The sequence below is a fragment of the Thamnophis sirtalis genome, unplaced genomic scaffold (assembly GCF_051295495.1).
Source record: "Thamnophis sirtalis isolate CommonGarterSnake01/CBP01778 unplaced genomic scaffold, rThaSir2_p1.2 scaffold_5, whole genome shotgun sequence".
In the NCBI taxonomy this organism is placed as follows: domain Eukaryota; kingdom Metazoa; phylum Chordata; class Lepidosauria; order Squamata; family Natricidae; genus Thamnophis; species Thamnophis sirtalis.
Window position 1 is genome coordinate 107,764,928 of NW_028261385.1, and position 14,953 is coordinate 107,779,880.

The 14,953-nt window shown below is 41.6% G+C and overlaps 1 protein-coding gene across 7 annotated transcripts in view; it reads left to right on the plus strand.

Annotated features, from left to right (window-relative positions):
- Positions 1–14,953, plus strand: part of SPAG17 (sperm associated antigen 17) — a 126,986-nt gene that overhangs the window by 32,073 nt on the left and 79,960 nt on the right. For all 7 annotated transcript variants that reach the window (XM_087716467.1, XM_087716468.1, XM_087716469.1 and 4 more), the window contains 5 exons: positions 744–894; positions 1,150–1,380; positions 2,719–2,814; positions 5,741–5,790; positions 7,968–8,054. In XM_087716467.1, coding sequence (XP_087572593.1) covers positions 744–894; positions 1,150–1,380; positions 2,719–2,814; positions 5,741–5,790; positions 7,968–8,054 — 615 coding nt within the window. The remainder of the gene's footprint in view (positions 1–743; positions 895–1,149; positions 1,381–2,718; positions 2,815–5,740; positions 5,791–7,967; positions 8,055–14,953) is intronic.

Below are 14,953 nucleotides of genomic sequence, written 5' to 3' on the forward strand. Positions count from 1 at the left end.
AGTTTGGAAGTCATTTCTTTATATATATATATATATATATATATATATATATATATATATATATATATATATATATATATATATATATATATATATATATATATATATATATATATATATATTTTTTACTGCACTTTCTCTTCTCTTCTTTTTCTCTAAGTTTAGTTTGTGTTAGTTTTTACTATACAGCCATCTCTGAAGGATACTATGGTCGATGGTGCTAAAAGTTGCTGAGAGATCAATAAATTCTTGCAACCTGCTTATTTCTAAAATCTTTGCTTATGAAACATCAATAGACAATCCTATTAGTAGGACTTATAAAATGGCACAAAATGTTATCCAACACAATCAATCAAGAAGCTATCATTAGCATATGCAATACATATTAACCCTGTGTTATTAAAATATGCAGAGCTAGAGATCAGGTTTTTACATTTTCATTTTCCAAAGTGTATGTTTATAGAATTTTATACTTTAGGACATCACACTTAAATCTGGTCTTGGTTTTCCAAAAACCAAGAAGCAAAATGAGTATGTGAAGCTTTTGTTAGGCATAATGCATCTATATTGCCTTATTTCTGTGGTACCAATCCCCTGCCCTGGAAGCAGTAGTATCATTCCAATGCCCCAAAAAGATAGAGAAAAAAAATAAAAAAATAACTTATGTTCCCCAGTATTAAAAGTTGCTCATTCCTCCTTTCAATAGCACAATGAGTGAAGTTTCATGTTTCTCTTCACTTAAGGTAAAAGATGATTTGGACGCAATAAAGATTGAAGAAGAAATGATGGAAAAGCTGCCTTTGATGGAACTTCTTAAATTCCCTCTTCCATCACCTGCAAACAATACGAAACGTCTTGCCAGGCTTCATGAACTCATGCACTATTGTACCGATGGTAATATTATTCTTTTATCAGCTTACTGTTTCCAAAGTAGTCCAAATCCTTATTATATCAACTTCCTACATCCTCTGGGAAATAGAATAATTTCCTCATTTATTTATTTATTTTTATTTTTTTGCTTCTGGGAATGCATTGGTTGGAATAAATTTAGATCAGACTTGAATGATAAACAGATTTCTGACAAAATAAAAAGTGGATGCAGGCAATTTAAACAGACATTTTTCTTTCTGTGACTTAATTTTCTTGTAGAACATATGAATTGGGCTGAAGTAGAACGAGCTTTTCGAGTGTTTACGTTTGAAAGTTTGAAGCTGACAAAAGTCGATAACTCTGGGCGGCTTGAAAGTTCTGGCAAGATGCTTGGTGGTGATGATGAGGTATCTTATATCCCATGGGACAATCCTGCTAGGTTTGCTAGACAACTGAGACAAGAATTAATTTCCAAAAAGGTTTCTGAAGAACTTAATCATAGTATTTCAGGTAAATAAATTTTAGATGTATTTTGTGAATATATTAAAGCACAATGCTTATAATTTCTTGAATTATTGAAAAATTATATCTAGTAAGAAAATCAGAACAAACTGCCATTTTATAACATTTGTGTTCATTAAATGATATAGTTTCCAAAATTCCACACACAACCATAGAACATAGAATAACAGAAGGAACCTTGGAGGTCTTCTAGTCCAACCTCCTGCTCGAGTAGGAGACTATACTATTTCAGATAAATGATTATTTTGTCTCTTTTTGAAAGTCTCCAGTGATGGAACACTCACAATGTCTGAAGGCAAGTTGTTCCTTTGGTTGATTGTTCTCAGTGTTAAGAAAATTCTCCTTAGTTCTAGGTTGCTTCTCTTAATTAGTTTCCATCCATTATCCATCTCGTCTTGCCTTTTGGTTCTTTGACTAATAGTTTGACCCCATCATTTTTGTAGGAGCCCCTCAAATATTGGAACTATCATGTCTCCTCTAGTACTTGTTTTCATTAGACTGGACATCCAATTCATGTAACCCTTCTTCATATGTTTTAGTCTCCAACCCCCTAATCATTCTTGTTGCTCTTCTCTGTATTCTTTCCAGAAATTTATTTTTCTTGCCTAACTTTACTTTTATCTAGGTTAAATTTCATATTGTTAGATAGGACATAGTGTTCAAGTCTGTCAAGATCTTTTTGGATCTTAAGCTTGTCCTCTGGTGTGTTGGCTATTCCTGCCAGCTTAATGTCATCTGCAAATTTGATGATGATATCGAAGGGTATCGGGCCCAAAAGGGAACCTTGGGGTACCCAACTGCTTATTTCCCTCCGTGTAGTTGTAGTTCCAACTACATGAGGACTACATGTTGAGTATGATTTGTCAGCCAGCTATAGACCCATCTGGTCGTGGGGTTGTCTATTCCACATGTTCTAGCATGCCAAGAAATAGGTTGTGGTTTACTTTAGCTCATGCTTTACTGAAATCTAAGTATACTATATCCACAGCATTTCACTGATCCACTAATTTGTCCACAAATGAAATAAGATTTGTTTGGCATGATCTGCTTTCAACGAACCCATGTTGGCTATTGGTATAACCATCCTTGGCCCTCTTTTTTTTCCTAAGTGAAAGAAAATGGTTACCAAGGGAGAGCTCTCAAGATGGCTGCATTGATTACAGGCTCTACTTTTCCCAAACAAAGTTGTTTCCAGTTTCTAAGGGAAACATTTTCTGCACTGTACTGTCAGTGTTGAAAGCTGAATTGGTAATGCAGGGGAATTCCTGTATGAATGCGTACTCAGAATTGATCTAATTGTCTTTTTTTTGTATTTCTTTTTCATAGATCTAGACTCTGAGGATAGTGCATTTCAAAGTCAACAACATTTTTCTTTTTTACTGGGGGAAAATATCAAGAGACTATCCAAATCTTGCAGCTCAGGTATACATTGTTTGGAAATATCTTCTTTTCCTTTTCCCTTTCCATTTTGCCTCTGGAATTCCTCTGGAGTCCTTGTTCACTATATTGAGAAATTAGAAACTTGCAGCATTAATAAGATGTATCAGTTGATTCATATTGTTCCCAAGAAATTTACTGCTGCATGAATTTCTGACTATAGATTCTTTTTTACAGCACACTGAATGCCTAGCTTTGGAGTTGTGTGTGTGTGAGAGAGTGGGGGGAGGGAAGGAGGGAGAGAGAGAGACCCTAGCATGGTTTTTACATTAATTAAAAACAGGAAGCTAGCATGCTGCAAAACAAAATTCAAATGTCCAAACATGTCTTTATGTACAAAAATTACTCTGGACTCTTTACGATTAAAACGTTTTCCCAGTAGCTCCACACACCAGCTCTGTGTAAATTTGGTCATGAAAAGGACAAAATTAAGTAGGGATAATTGTGGCATTCTTGTAAATTGGTAATTTGTGACTTGTTACATTCCCACGATAGCTACACTGTGAATCTGCTAGAGCCTATAGTTCATCCTTAATATTCTGCTCATCAACCCTAAAATGTTTGAGACCATTGCATTCTTTGCTTATGAAGGAAATGTTAAAAATGATCCAGCCACTATTGATGCTATTGCTGCAGTGATGGGGAGAAGATATACAACAGTTATCTGTACTAAGGTGTTTAGAGCATATTGCATCACTGATTGGAAGTGCTATAATATCTATATGGGATTAGCTGGCTTGAGTTTTGTTTGGGAGGGATGAACGATCTGTTGAGTGTTCTTAAGTGTGGCTGTTTATACACCATATTTTTACATTACATAACATGGCATCCTAGCATATATTACTAACGTATTCCATTTTCTGAGTTCAGAATATGCCCTGAGGCCAAAATAATAAAATCTCTGCCATGCATCATGGATTCTTTTTCTCTTGAGTCTATACTCAAAAGTTATCACAGGTATGATATGATATGGGGATAGCCTGGCATGATATGGGTAGAATAGAAACATGGAATTTAGTATGTTTTACCTCTACTTTTTGTTCATAATAGGAGTTATGTTGCCAGTCTAAAGTGTGTGTCTGGGAAAGTTAGTAATTCAGATTGAAGCCACTCTTCCCTGGCTTCCCCTTTTCAATATTGCCCATTCTCTAATGCAGCACTGTATATTCTTATTAACTGCTAAGCATCCTCTCTACTTCAAAAATTATGACCACTAAAATTAGCATTGCTCTTGTCCTCTTAAATAGAAGGGATCCCTGTCTTTTCCAAAGCACTGGCAAGAATGCTGCTTTAAGAATTCTTTTAAAGATCTTTTAAAGATCAGCTGGTTTTCCGCTACCTTTCTATTGGACTCTACAGTTAGCAGATGAAGAATTGCTTATTGTATATAAAATATTTCAGATCTGGAGAACAATATAGCTGGTTTAATGGAATCTGATTCTTGAACTAGCCCTATTCTAACTTCTACAATGAGCATGAGATGAAAGGAGATGGATGCATGAGTAACTCTCTCCATGAAAGGAGCAATAGGCTGTTGATGTCTGAATTTACCTTCACAAATCTGAGAACAGTGATAACAGGGCTACTGTGCTCCCATCTTCATATATTCAAAAGCCTGAAGCTTGAGGAAGGTGATTCTGCCATAGAAGCTATGACTGTTAATATACCATGTTTCCCCAAAAATAAGACAGGCTCTTATTTTCTTTTGACCCACAAAATATGGCTTGGGCCTTATTATCAGGGGAGGGCTTTTTGTTTTGGGGTTGCCGGGCGGCAACCAGTTCCTGCGGCTTGGCACCTTAGGGATACCGCTAGGTTGGTGAGTGGCGCTCTGCCTGGACAGAGGGGGGGGGTTGTCCGGGGGGCTTATTTTTGGGGGGGGGAGAGCTTATATTGTTGCCCGCCAGAAAAATGTGGCATGGCCTTATTATCAGGATATGTCATATTTTCGGGGAAACACAGTAGTTATGGCCTGAGGTCTTCTTGCATAAATATTTCCGGAAGCACAGAGAGGAACCTGTCCCATTGTATATCGAGGGGGGCTGTGTGTAGAGGGTTTCCTCTTTCAAATTCTTGGAAGTGCTTATTAGTCAAGATCTCACCTGGAAAAACAACACCGCCCTGGTGATTGGAAAGGCCCCAACAGAGACTTCATATCCTTAGAGTCCTGCGAAAAAATCAGGAGGTACAACGACTAATGACCTCTTTCTATTGGTCCACAATAGAAAGTGTCCTCACATAGTACATTACAGCATGGTATGCTGGTTTAACTGCTGCAGACAGGAAAGCACTACAGAGAGTGATCAATTCGGCAGAAGAAACCATTGGTTGCCCTCTAACACCACTGGATGACATCGTCAGGTCTCACTGCTTTACAGAGTGAGAAAGATACTCAGAGATGATTCCTACCCTGGTCAGTGTCTCTTCGCACTTCTACCATCAGGCAGAAGACATCAAAGCATAGCCAGCCGAACAAATAGATTTAAAAATAGTTTCTTGGGCTGTCAGACTCTTGAACACAACCACAATCACTCCACGCACATATGGAAACATATGAGTAGTTTTTCTTTTTCTTTCTTTTTCTTCCCCCCCCACTAATTACTTGCATAGGAATTATTCTTTATACTATTCTCTATACTATGTTGTTCGTATTTGTTGTCATGGATTGCACCAGTGAGGCTAAAACCAGTTTCATTGTATACATGATGTATAATGACAATAAAGACTATACTAATATATAAAAGCAGATACCAAGAGAAGAAGAAAAGACAATGCTTTGAATATATGAATATAATTTTTTGAAGATTGCATAGTACCCATTTTGTTCATTGAGCATTTAAGTAATTGGAACCAAATAGCAGAATCTAACATTTCTAAACATTATGTATATATCTTCAAATACATTCCACAGATTTGATTGCTGATGTTTATGAAAATGGTCTGAACAATTCTGTAGATAAGGTAAGAAGGGCTGAAATAAGAAGCAGAATTTATAAATAAATTCTAGTAATTTAGTGCTCCTTGTTTTTAATTTTAAAAATGTACAATAGGTTGAATTTCTTAAGAAGCTTGAGACACTTCATCTTGTAAAGATATGTGTGCTGTATTCTACATAATTAGAATTGGAGCCTCTCATTCCATACTGTTCTGTTCGGGGGTAAATGATGCTGTTGACAGTTATGAAATATTTCATATTCCCATCTGCTATCATTCTGTATTGTTTGTATTTTTAATGTTTTGTTGTTTGCAGTAAAAAAAATGGAGGAAAGAAAATGAAAATGTATTTCATATACTTAATGCCTGAGATTCTCACATATGGATTACACATTGGTACAAACATCTATAATCTTTGTTTCATCTCATCATATTTGCTGGTTTTCACAAAATAGGTTTTTTTTTTCAACAAGGAGTTACAAATTTGCAGATGACCACTTAAAGTACTCTAAATGACTTTCCCCCCAATCATCTCCACTTTCTTTTGTAAACTAATAAGCTTTTCATGCTGCTTTGAAGATTGAAAAAGCAATGCTCTAAAATTTCTAATGTTTTCCTCTGTTGCCATTTTTACAACTGAACTTCCTCTTTAAGTGCTACGATTTGTTTCATTGATAGTAAAAGAGGAAAGGAAATAGGTCAAGCATTTTCTCCTTTCATACATATAGATCTAATATTACTCTTACAATTACTTTCTGAATTAAGAGGTCTGAGAGGTTGTCCTGAACACACTCCTCTAATTTTATCTCTATAGTAACTGTGTAATGTATGAGATAAAGTGGACTGAATGGTCCAGAATTGGCCAGTGTGTTCTGTAGTCAAGTGTGAACTTGGATTTGGTACAAGTCCATTACTATATGACTAGACTGAAGAAAGGAAAACAGGAAAAAGCACTTTTAGAGCATTTTCTAATTTAAGAATGAAAATTAATAAAACAAAAAGGGCCCCAAAACTCCTATGCTGATCAAAAACAATGAATATTCTTCCTTCATTTCACATATAGTTTAGCACCTTATGCATTATGACAAAATGGTAATATGTGGCTGAATTGCTTCATCATGAAGTAACTGACCTGAAATATAAAGGGTTTTAACTTGAATCAACTTAAAGATTTATAGTGAAGAAAAAAGTGGAAAAACAATTTGTTTCTGGAACTGCACTTTGATATGGCCCAAGAGCTAATCAATAAAGACTCAATGTACAAAAAAAGGGCTGAATTTCAAATTAGGTATTAATTATGCTTGAGAGATAGCTTCAGCTGTAACAAAGATTCTTCCAACCTCTCAGTGCATTAAGTTGGTTATGTGATTTTATTATAACTTGCTTTTTTGTAGGTGTAAAAAGCTGCTATTTTTTAAAAAAAAAATACAATAACCTCTGATTAAAAACAATTTAGTTTCTACATTGAGAATTATAATGAGGGGAAAAAAGATGTAGGTAGTCCTAAAATATATCTAATATAATCATATTACTTTGAAAATGCTATAATGTTAAAAGCAAAATAGATGTCACCTAAATACATATAAATATTACAATTCATTTTTCAAAGCATGGTGTACTGCAAGACTAATATCAGGATAAATAACATCAAATTATTCTTGAGATTAGCCTGTCTCCTAAACTGAATTTAAGAAATTCACCTTCAGAGTTTCTTTCTAGGTCATATAAACTTTGGAATATACAGTGTGTGTTCTTCTATTGAGATAGTTTTTAGAAATTACTTTTAGAATTGTCTGTATATCCCTAATAAAGTCACAATATGGGAAGTGAAGAGAGCACTATTGTACTTTCTAGACAGCATTGGTTGAGTGCTAACATTTTGTTTTTCATCTTCTGTTTTTAATGGCAACTTCATACCCAGAATGAAGATATTGATGTATTAATGAAGAAAAGGGCCATTTTACAGAAAATAAGAAGGTGTTGAACATGCAGATTTATTTATTTATCTATCTATTATATTTACTGGCTGCCCATCTCACCACAAATGTTGGATGCATGTGATAGTGTGGAAATGTAGAGATTCCAAGCTGATCAATTTAAAATGAATTAGATTCTAAAGCTAGAAAATAAGCCTCTATTAATTCTTTTTCACCTCCTTCCCAACATTTGTTAAATAAGCTAAATTTTACTTATTTTCTCATAAGGTAATTTCAGCCATCCAAAAGACCCAGCAGCGGTGTTTGAATGACTGGTGTTTTGTTGAGCATTTTCAACCACAACTTCTCTTCCAGGTAACTGTAATTTGTTGCCTCATTTAGTAAACACTCTTGCACAGGACCTGCTTAATGTGCATTTCCACAAAATAACTCTCAGTTTATATTTTCAACATTATACCCACAGTTGAGTTTAATCTGAGAACTATTACTTGTGTAGTTAATGATATTCTAGCATAAGTTATTTATCATTCTAGAATATTTCTGGATTGTGGATCAAAATAAACCCTGGTCAACCTGACAGGTCATTTTCTTCAGGAGAGATAAATGAAGTGCAACTTCATTGACCCTGTTTGGTTTCTCAGTAGTTTTTGATAGTATTGACTGTGGTGTTCTCCTAGATAGTTTAATTGCATTAGAATAGGGAGCATAGTATATTTATATTATATGTATGTGTGTGTGGGGTGTGTGTGGAATTGAGGACTTTGCCTGTTTGAACACATTTGAACTTTGTTAGAAGTTCTACATTCTTCATCAAAGATTTGAATGCTGTATTTTCTTTCCTGAGCAGCGATAGCTTAGGTACTATGATAGGTTAGCTACTATGAGTCACATACTGCTAATTTTACATTCTGTTGTATGTCAACATTCAATTTTAGGAAATTGTAGTCAGAATGTTGAGTGGACACCTTGCTGTCTGCATATGTTACATTATTGTTAAAACAGCTAGTTGAATCAGTTTCAAGGTTTTGCTCTTAACATACGAATAGGTCATCTTTCTCATTACAGACCAGTCCATTACTAAAATAACCCATCCATATATGTCCATCTGTGTTATGCTGAAAATTGCAGATAACCATATTGGGCCTTTTCAATGATGATCCTGAAATTTATAGGTCAACTGCCCTTACAGTCAGGTGAAAAAGTACACCCCAATGATTTTTTTTTTAACTTTTTCAACATAATTTCAACATACATATATTTAATCTTCATTTCAATAATATTGATACATAAAGGAGATATAATATACACAATATGCACCACTTGCATTATGTTGTGTAATTTAAGTAAGCATAAATGCAAATTTCACATGTGCAAAAGCTGTAAATTTATCAAATATATAAAGTTAGAATCAGGTGTACTAGAGGAGATGCACATGATTAGAACATGTTAGAGAGGATCTGAGAGATAGCTGTCCTACTGAAACTTCAGACATTTAGTTTCTCTTCATTGCTAAAGTGTGTAATATCACCATGCCTAAATTGAAAGAGCTCTGAGAGGCTTTAAAAAGAAAGATAGATGAAGTTAGTCTAGGAAAAAGATCATCAAACAATTGGACATCAATCATTCTACTGTCTAGAAGATTATCTGTAAGTGGAGACGATTTCAAGCAACTGCCAACTTACCAGGTCAGGTTGTCCCACCAAGTTCAACCCCAGAGCAAAAATAATTTTGGTGCGCATGTGCGAAGGAAGATGGCTGCCTGAACTCACCGCTCAGGTTGGAAGACAGAGAAAATACCCAGTCTGTGTTTTTACCGACCGCTGGACCTCTCGAACGGAAGGTTTTGGGAGAGAGGAATCCAGAGCGTCCGGAGGGCTGCCTGCTGGAAAGACATTCTTGGGCGTCCTGGGACAAGCCTCGGCGGTGTTAAACAACGTGGGACAGCCTTCGGGCGCCGTTCCCCCCCCCCCGGTGGATGGTGGCTTTTCAGCTGACAGGCAGCGTTTCTTGCTGGCGTGGACCGAGAGAGGCAGAGAGAGGCAGCTGATAGGCAACGTTTCTAGCTGGCGTGGAGCGAGGAAGGCAGAGACAGTCTTGGACGAGCCTCGGCGGTGTTGGACAGCGTGGGACGGCCTTCGGGCGGCGTTTCCCCCCCCCCCCCCGCGGATGGTGGTTTCTCAGTCAACAGGCAGCGTTTCTATCGGGGAGAGCAGCGTTTTCATCTGGAGGGAGGCTGAAGGAGCCTGCTCCAGTGGCCTGATAATTTCTGGCGAGCGACTGCTGGGCACCCCCCCCCCCGCCCTCCTCTGCTGCTCCCCCCGCTGCCCCCCCCCTCGCCACATGAACAATAGACAGTAACGGCGCCTTCTTAACGAGGCCAATCTACAATCCTGGCCTGAGGGAGCTTTGGCCCTCTTTAATTGCTGGCTAAGAGAGCCTCGCCCTCCCCCCCCTGCTGCTGGGTGACGTTTCTTTCTTTTCAGCTTTGGCATTTCAGCTGCTCCTTGTGAGGGATTGAGATTCACGCCGGGCTAGCCATCGCCCTATGGAGAAGGTGATCAGCCAGGAACAGTACTGGGAGAGAATGGGAGGCTGTTCACATCTACTGCCATTCCAGCTCGGCTGGGCACCCCCTCCTCCCGCTCCCTTCGGCTTGGCCCCTCCTTTCGGTGAATTCTCCCCCCCACCTGGTTGCTGCTGCTGCAGGGCCTGCTATAGGGCCTTCTGCTGTTCGACATCTGACTCTTTTTTGAGCGCGGCTTCTGGACTGCATTTCCATCTGGCACGGCCACTGCTACCTGATACCACCCTGGACTTCTGGCCTCAGAGAGCGCCACCATTAGAAGAGCGGGGGTACTGCAGTATGCGAGAAAGCCCCCTGCTTCCTTCAACTACTCTGGACTTTCTGGATTTTCCCAGAATCTGTCTGTTGCAGAGCCATCTGCTGAGAACTATTTGGCTCTCCCTGAACTCGCACTTTAACAATTTTGCGCTACTTTTATTCTTCTTATTTCCTTCTTTTTTCTCTCCCTTTTTCTTCTATCTTTAGTATGTTGAGTATATGGGATTGTACGTAAGTGTGTGAGTGACCCACTTTTATTGTTATTACTGTTGCATTTGTGTATTTTAATAATTACGTGGGGACTGGTTGTGTGAGTGTTTGAGTATGCTTGGCTCGGAGGACCTGCTAGGGAAGGCGGGGGGTACCGGGGTGATTGGGGGGACTACGGCCACGGGAGTGGGTCGGAGCATTGCGGTCGTGACAGGGAGAGGCAGATACGGCGGGGACCTTAGGGCTAGCCATTACCGGGGAAGGAGGGTTCGCTACATTACAGAGATCCCTCCTTCCGGCCCTTTGAGTCCCACTCCAAGACCAGATGGCGCGAGTACCCAGGACCCTGGTCTCAGGCTGCTGTTGCTAAATGCCAGGTCTGTTATTCACAAGGCTCCCCTCGTCCGGGACTTAATTGTTGACGAGAGGGCAGACCTGGCATGTATTACTGAAACCTGGCTGGGCACAGAAGGAGGAGTCCCCCTTGTAGAGATGTGCCCAGAGGGATTTCAGGTGCTTCATCAGCCGAGAGCCCAGGGAAGGGGTGGCGGTGTGGCTATTGTAATCCGGGAGTCTCTGTTACCTCGTAGGGTCCCTGCTCCGGAGCTTGTCGGGTGTGAGTCCCTGCTGATAAAGTTGGACCTCAAGGGTCAAGTGGGTTTGCTGCTAACGTACCTGCCTCCCAACTGCGTTGCAGCATCCCTCCCCTCGCTCCTCGAGTCAGTAGCCGAGCTGGCAGTTGAGTTCCCCAGGCTTATAGTTCTGGGGGACTTCAATTTGCCATCGCTCGGTGAACGCTCTGATGGGGCGCAGGAGTTCATGGCTTCCATGACAGCCATGGGCTTGACCCAGGTAATTCGGGGCCCAACCCATGCAGCGGGTCACATGCTCGACCTCGTATTCCTCTCGGAGCAGTGGATGTGTGATCTTGGTCTGAGGGGTAATGAGATCATACCCCTGTCGTGGTCAGACCATTGCCTACTGAGGCTTGACTTCCGGAGGCCAAACCCCCACCGTAGGGAGGAGGAACCGACCAGGTGGTTCCGCCCCAGGCGACTTATGGACCCATTGAGGTTCCAGACGGAGCTTGGGGTCATTCCTGATACTCTCGCCCACAGTTCGGCGGAGACTCTGGTTACCGCCTGGCACTCGGCGGCGTCGGAGTCTCTTGATCGGATTGCGCCACTACGGCCCCTCCGGGTCAGTGGATCCCGGAGGCCCCCTTGGTTTACCGAGGAGCTCCGGGAGAAGAAACGCCGGAGGAGATGCCTAGAGCACCAGTGGAGGTCCGATAAGTCCGAGGCGAACCGAGCACTTCTAACCACCTGCACCAAGGACTACGTTCGAGCATTAAGAACTGCCAAAAGATCATACATTTCTGCCTTGGTTGCGTCCGCCGAGTCACGCCCAGCCGCCCTGTTTAGGATAACCCGCTCCCTCCTTAACAGGAGGGATGCGGGAGACCCCTTGCAGGGTAGGGCTGAGGACTATGCTCAATTCTTGGCGGACAAAATAGCTCGGTTTCGGTCGGACTTGGACTCCACCGCAGTAGATCCAGCCGAGACACAGGAGGACCGCTTGGCAAATCATCTCTGGGTTGAGTTCCAGGATGTTGCCTCTGGGGATGTGGACAAGGCCATTCGAGCTGTAAGTGCCTCCACCTGTATTCTGGACCCGTGTCCCTCCTGGCTGGTTGCCAACAGCAGGGAGGTGACACATGGCTGGATCCAGGCGGTCGTGACCGCCTCCCTTCGGGAGGGGCACTTCCCCGCCGTACTTAAAACGGCGGTGGTGAGACCCCTCCTGAAGAAACCATCCTTGGATCCAGCCATTTTAAACAACTTTCGTCCTGTCTCCAACCTCCCCTTTATCGGGAAGGTTGTTGAGAAGGTGGTGGCCTTCCAGCTTCAACGGGCCTTGGAGGAAGCTAGTTATCTTGACCCCTTCCAGTCCGGCTTCAGACCTGGTTACAGCACAGAAACCGCTTTGGTCGCATTGACCGATGATCTCTGGAGGGCCAGAGATGGAGGCTATGCATCCATCCTGGTTCTCCTTGACCTCTCAGCGGCTTTCGATACCATCGACCATGGTATCCTTCTGCGACGACTGCGGGAGGTGGGAGTGGGAGGCACTGTTTTACGGTGGTTCTCCTCCTACCTCTCGGACAGGTCGCAGTCGGTGTTGGTCGGGGGGCAGAGATCGTCCCTGAGGCCCCTAACATGTGGGGTGCCACAGGGTTCGGTCTTATCCCCCCTACTATTTAACATTTACATGAAACCGCTGGGCGAGATCATTCGGAGGCACGGGATAAAATACCACCAATATGCGGACGATACGCAACTGTATCTGTCCGCCCCGTGCCAACTCAATGAAGCGGTGGACGTGATGAACCAGGGTCTAGAGGCCGTTAGGAACTGGATGAGCGCTAACAAACTGGTACTCAACCCGGACAAGACCGAGTGGCTGTTGTGCTTCCCTCCCAATAATTTGGCGAATGTACCAACACTTAGGCTGGGGGGTCAAATTTTACACCCCTCAGATAGGGTCCGCAACTTAGGAGTCCTCCTGGACCCACAGCTGACTTTTGACCACCAGCTGTCAGCTGTGACCAGGGGGGCATTTGCCCAGGTTCGCCTGGTCCGCCAGTTGCGGCCCTACCTAGACCGGGAGGCTCTCACAACAGTCACTCGAGCCCTTGTGATCTCTAGGCTGGAATACTGCAATGGGCTCTACATGGGGTTGCCCTTGAAGTGCATCCGGCGACTACAGTTAGTCCAGAATGCAGCCGCGCGAGTGATAGTGGGCGCACCGCGGTTCGCCCACGTTACACCTGTCCTCCGCGAGCTGCACTGGCTACCTGTTGGTCTCCGGGTGCGCTTCAGGGTACTGATGACCACCTTTAAAGCACTCCATGGTAGTGGATCTGGGTACTTGAGAGACCGCCTCCTGCCGATTACCTCCCTTCGACCAATTCGATCGCACAGACTGGGCCTCCTCCGAATCCCATCTGCCAGTCAATGCCGACTGGCGACTACACGGAGGAGAGCCTTTTCTGTTGCAGCTCCGACCCTGTGGAACGATCTCCCCGCTGAGATCCGTACCCTCACCACCGTCCAGACCTTCCGCGCAGCCCTCAAGATCTGGCTCTCCCAGCAGGCCTGGGGATAGGTTCCTAATTCACCCGCCCGAGTGTTTGATTGTTGAACGAAAGTTGCGTTTTACTATTTTTTTCTTTGTTCACATTTTGTTTTGTTTTTGATGTTGCACTTCCCTCCCTTGTGATTGTGAGCCGCCCTGAGTCCCCTCAGGGAAAAGGGCGGCCTATAAATTTTAATAAATTCAAATTCAAATTCAAAATTCAAATTTTAAAAGTCTCTAGGAATCCCAGTATTTGATCACATAACCTACAGGTAGCTCTCTCCATTATTGATATAAAAGTTTGTGAGTCTATCATTAGAAAGAAGATGCCCCAAGTAGATCTATGTGAGAGGTATGCCAGGCTAAAATCTTTGCTGCTCAGAAATAACTAAAGGCAAGACTAAAGTCTGTTCATGAACACCTAGGCAAAAACCAGGACTTATGGAACAATGTGCTCTGGACAGACAAGGAAAATATATTTTGCTATAAACCAGAAGATAAGGACAAAACCCAAAGACAGCATTTGACCAGAAAAGCCTGATACCAACCATAAAGCATGATGGTCGTGGTTTGCCTACTTTGCTGAATTAGGGCCTGGACAGCTGTCATCATGAAATCCTCTATGAATTGTTCATTGTACTAGAAGTTCTTGAAGATAATATGAACCTATCTGTCAGAAGCTTGAAGTTCAACCAAAAGTGGACCTTGCAGTATGACAATGATCTAAACATTCCAGTAAAGGAATAGCTAAAAAAAGAATTTGGGATTTTGGAATGGCTAACTCAATGCCTGGTTCTAAATCAACCAATCAAATGGCCAACTGACAAGCGTGGAAAGCAAACCACTGCCAAAATCTAAAACCCGAGCTACAAGTATTTTCTATTGTTTCAAATTTACATCACCTTTATCTTTATACTGATTGAATAAAGATAAAATATTGATATATTCACATAATGTTAAAGAAGAAAAAGCTTTACATGGGATGTACTTACTTTTTCACATGACTGTATCTCTACTCAAACCTTTCTTATTTTAAATATTATATGCCTTGCAGCTTTTTTTC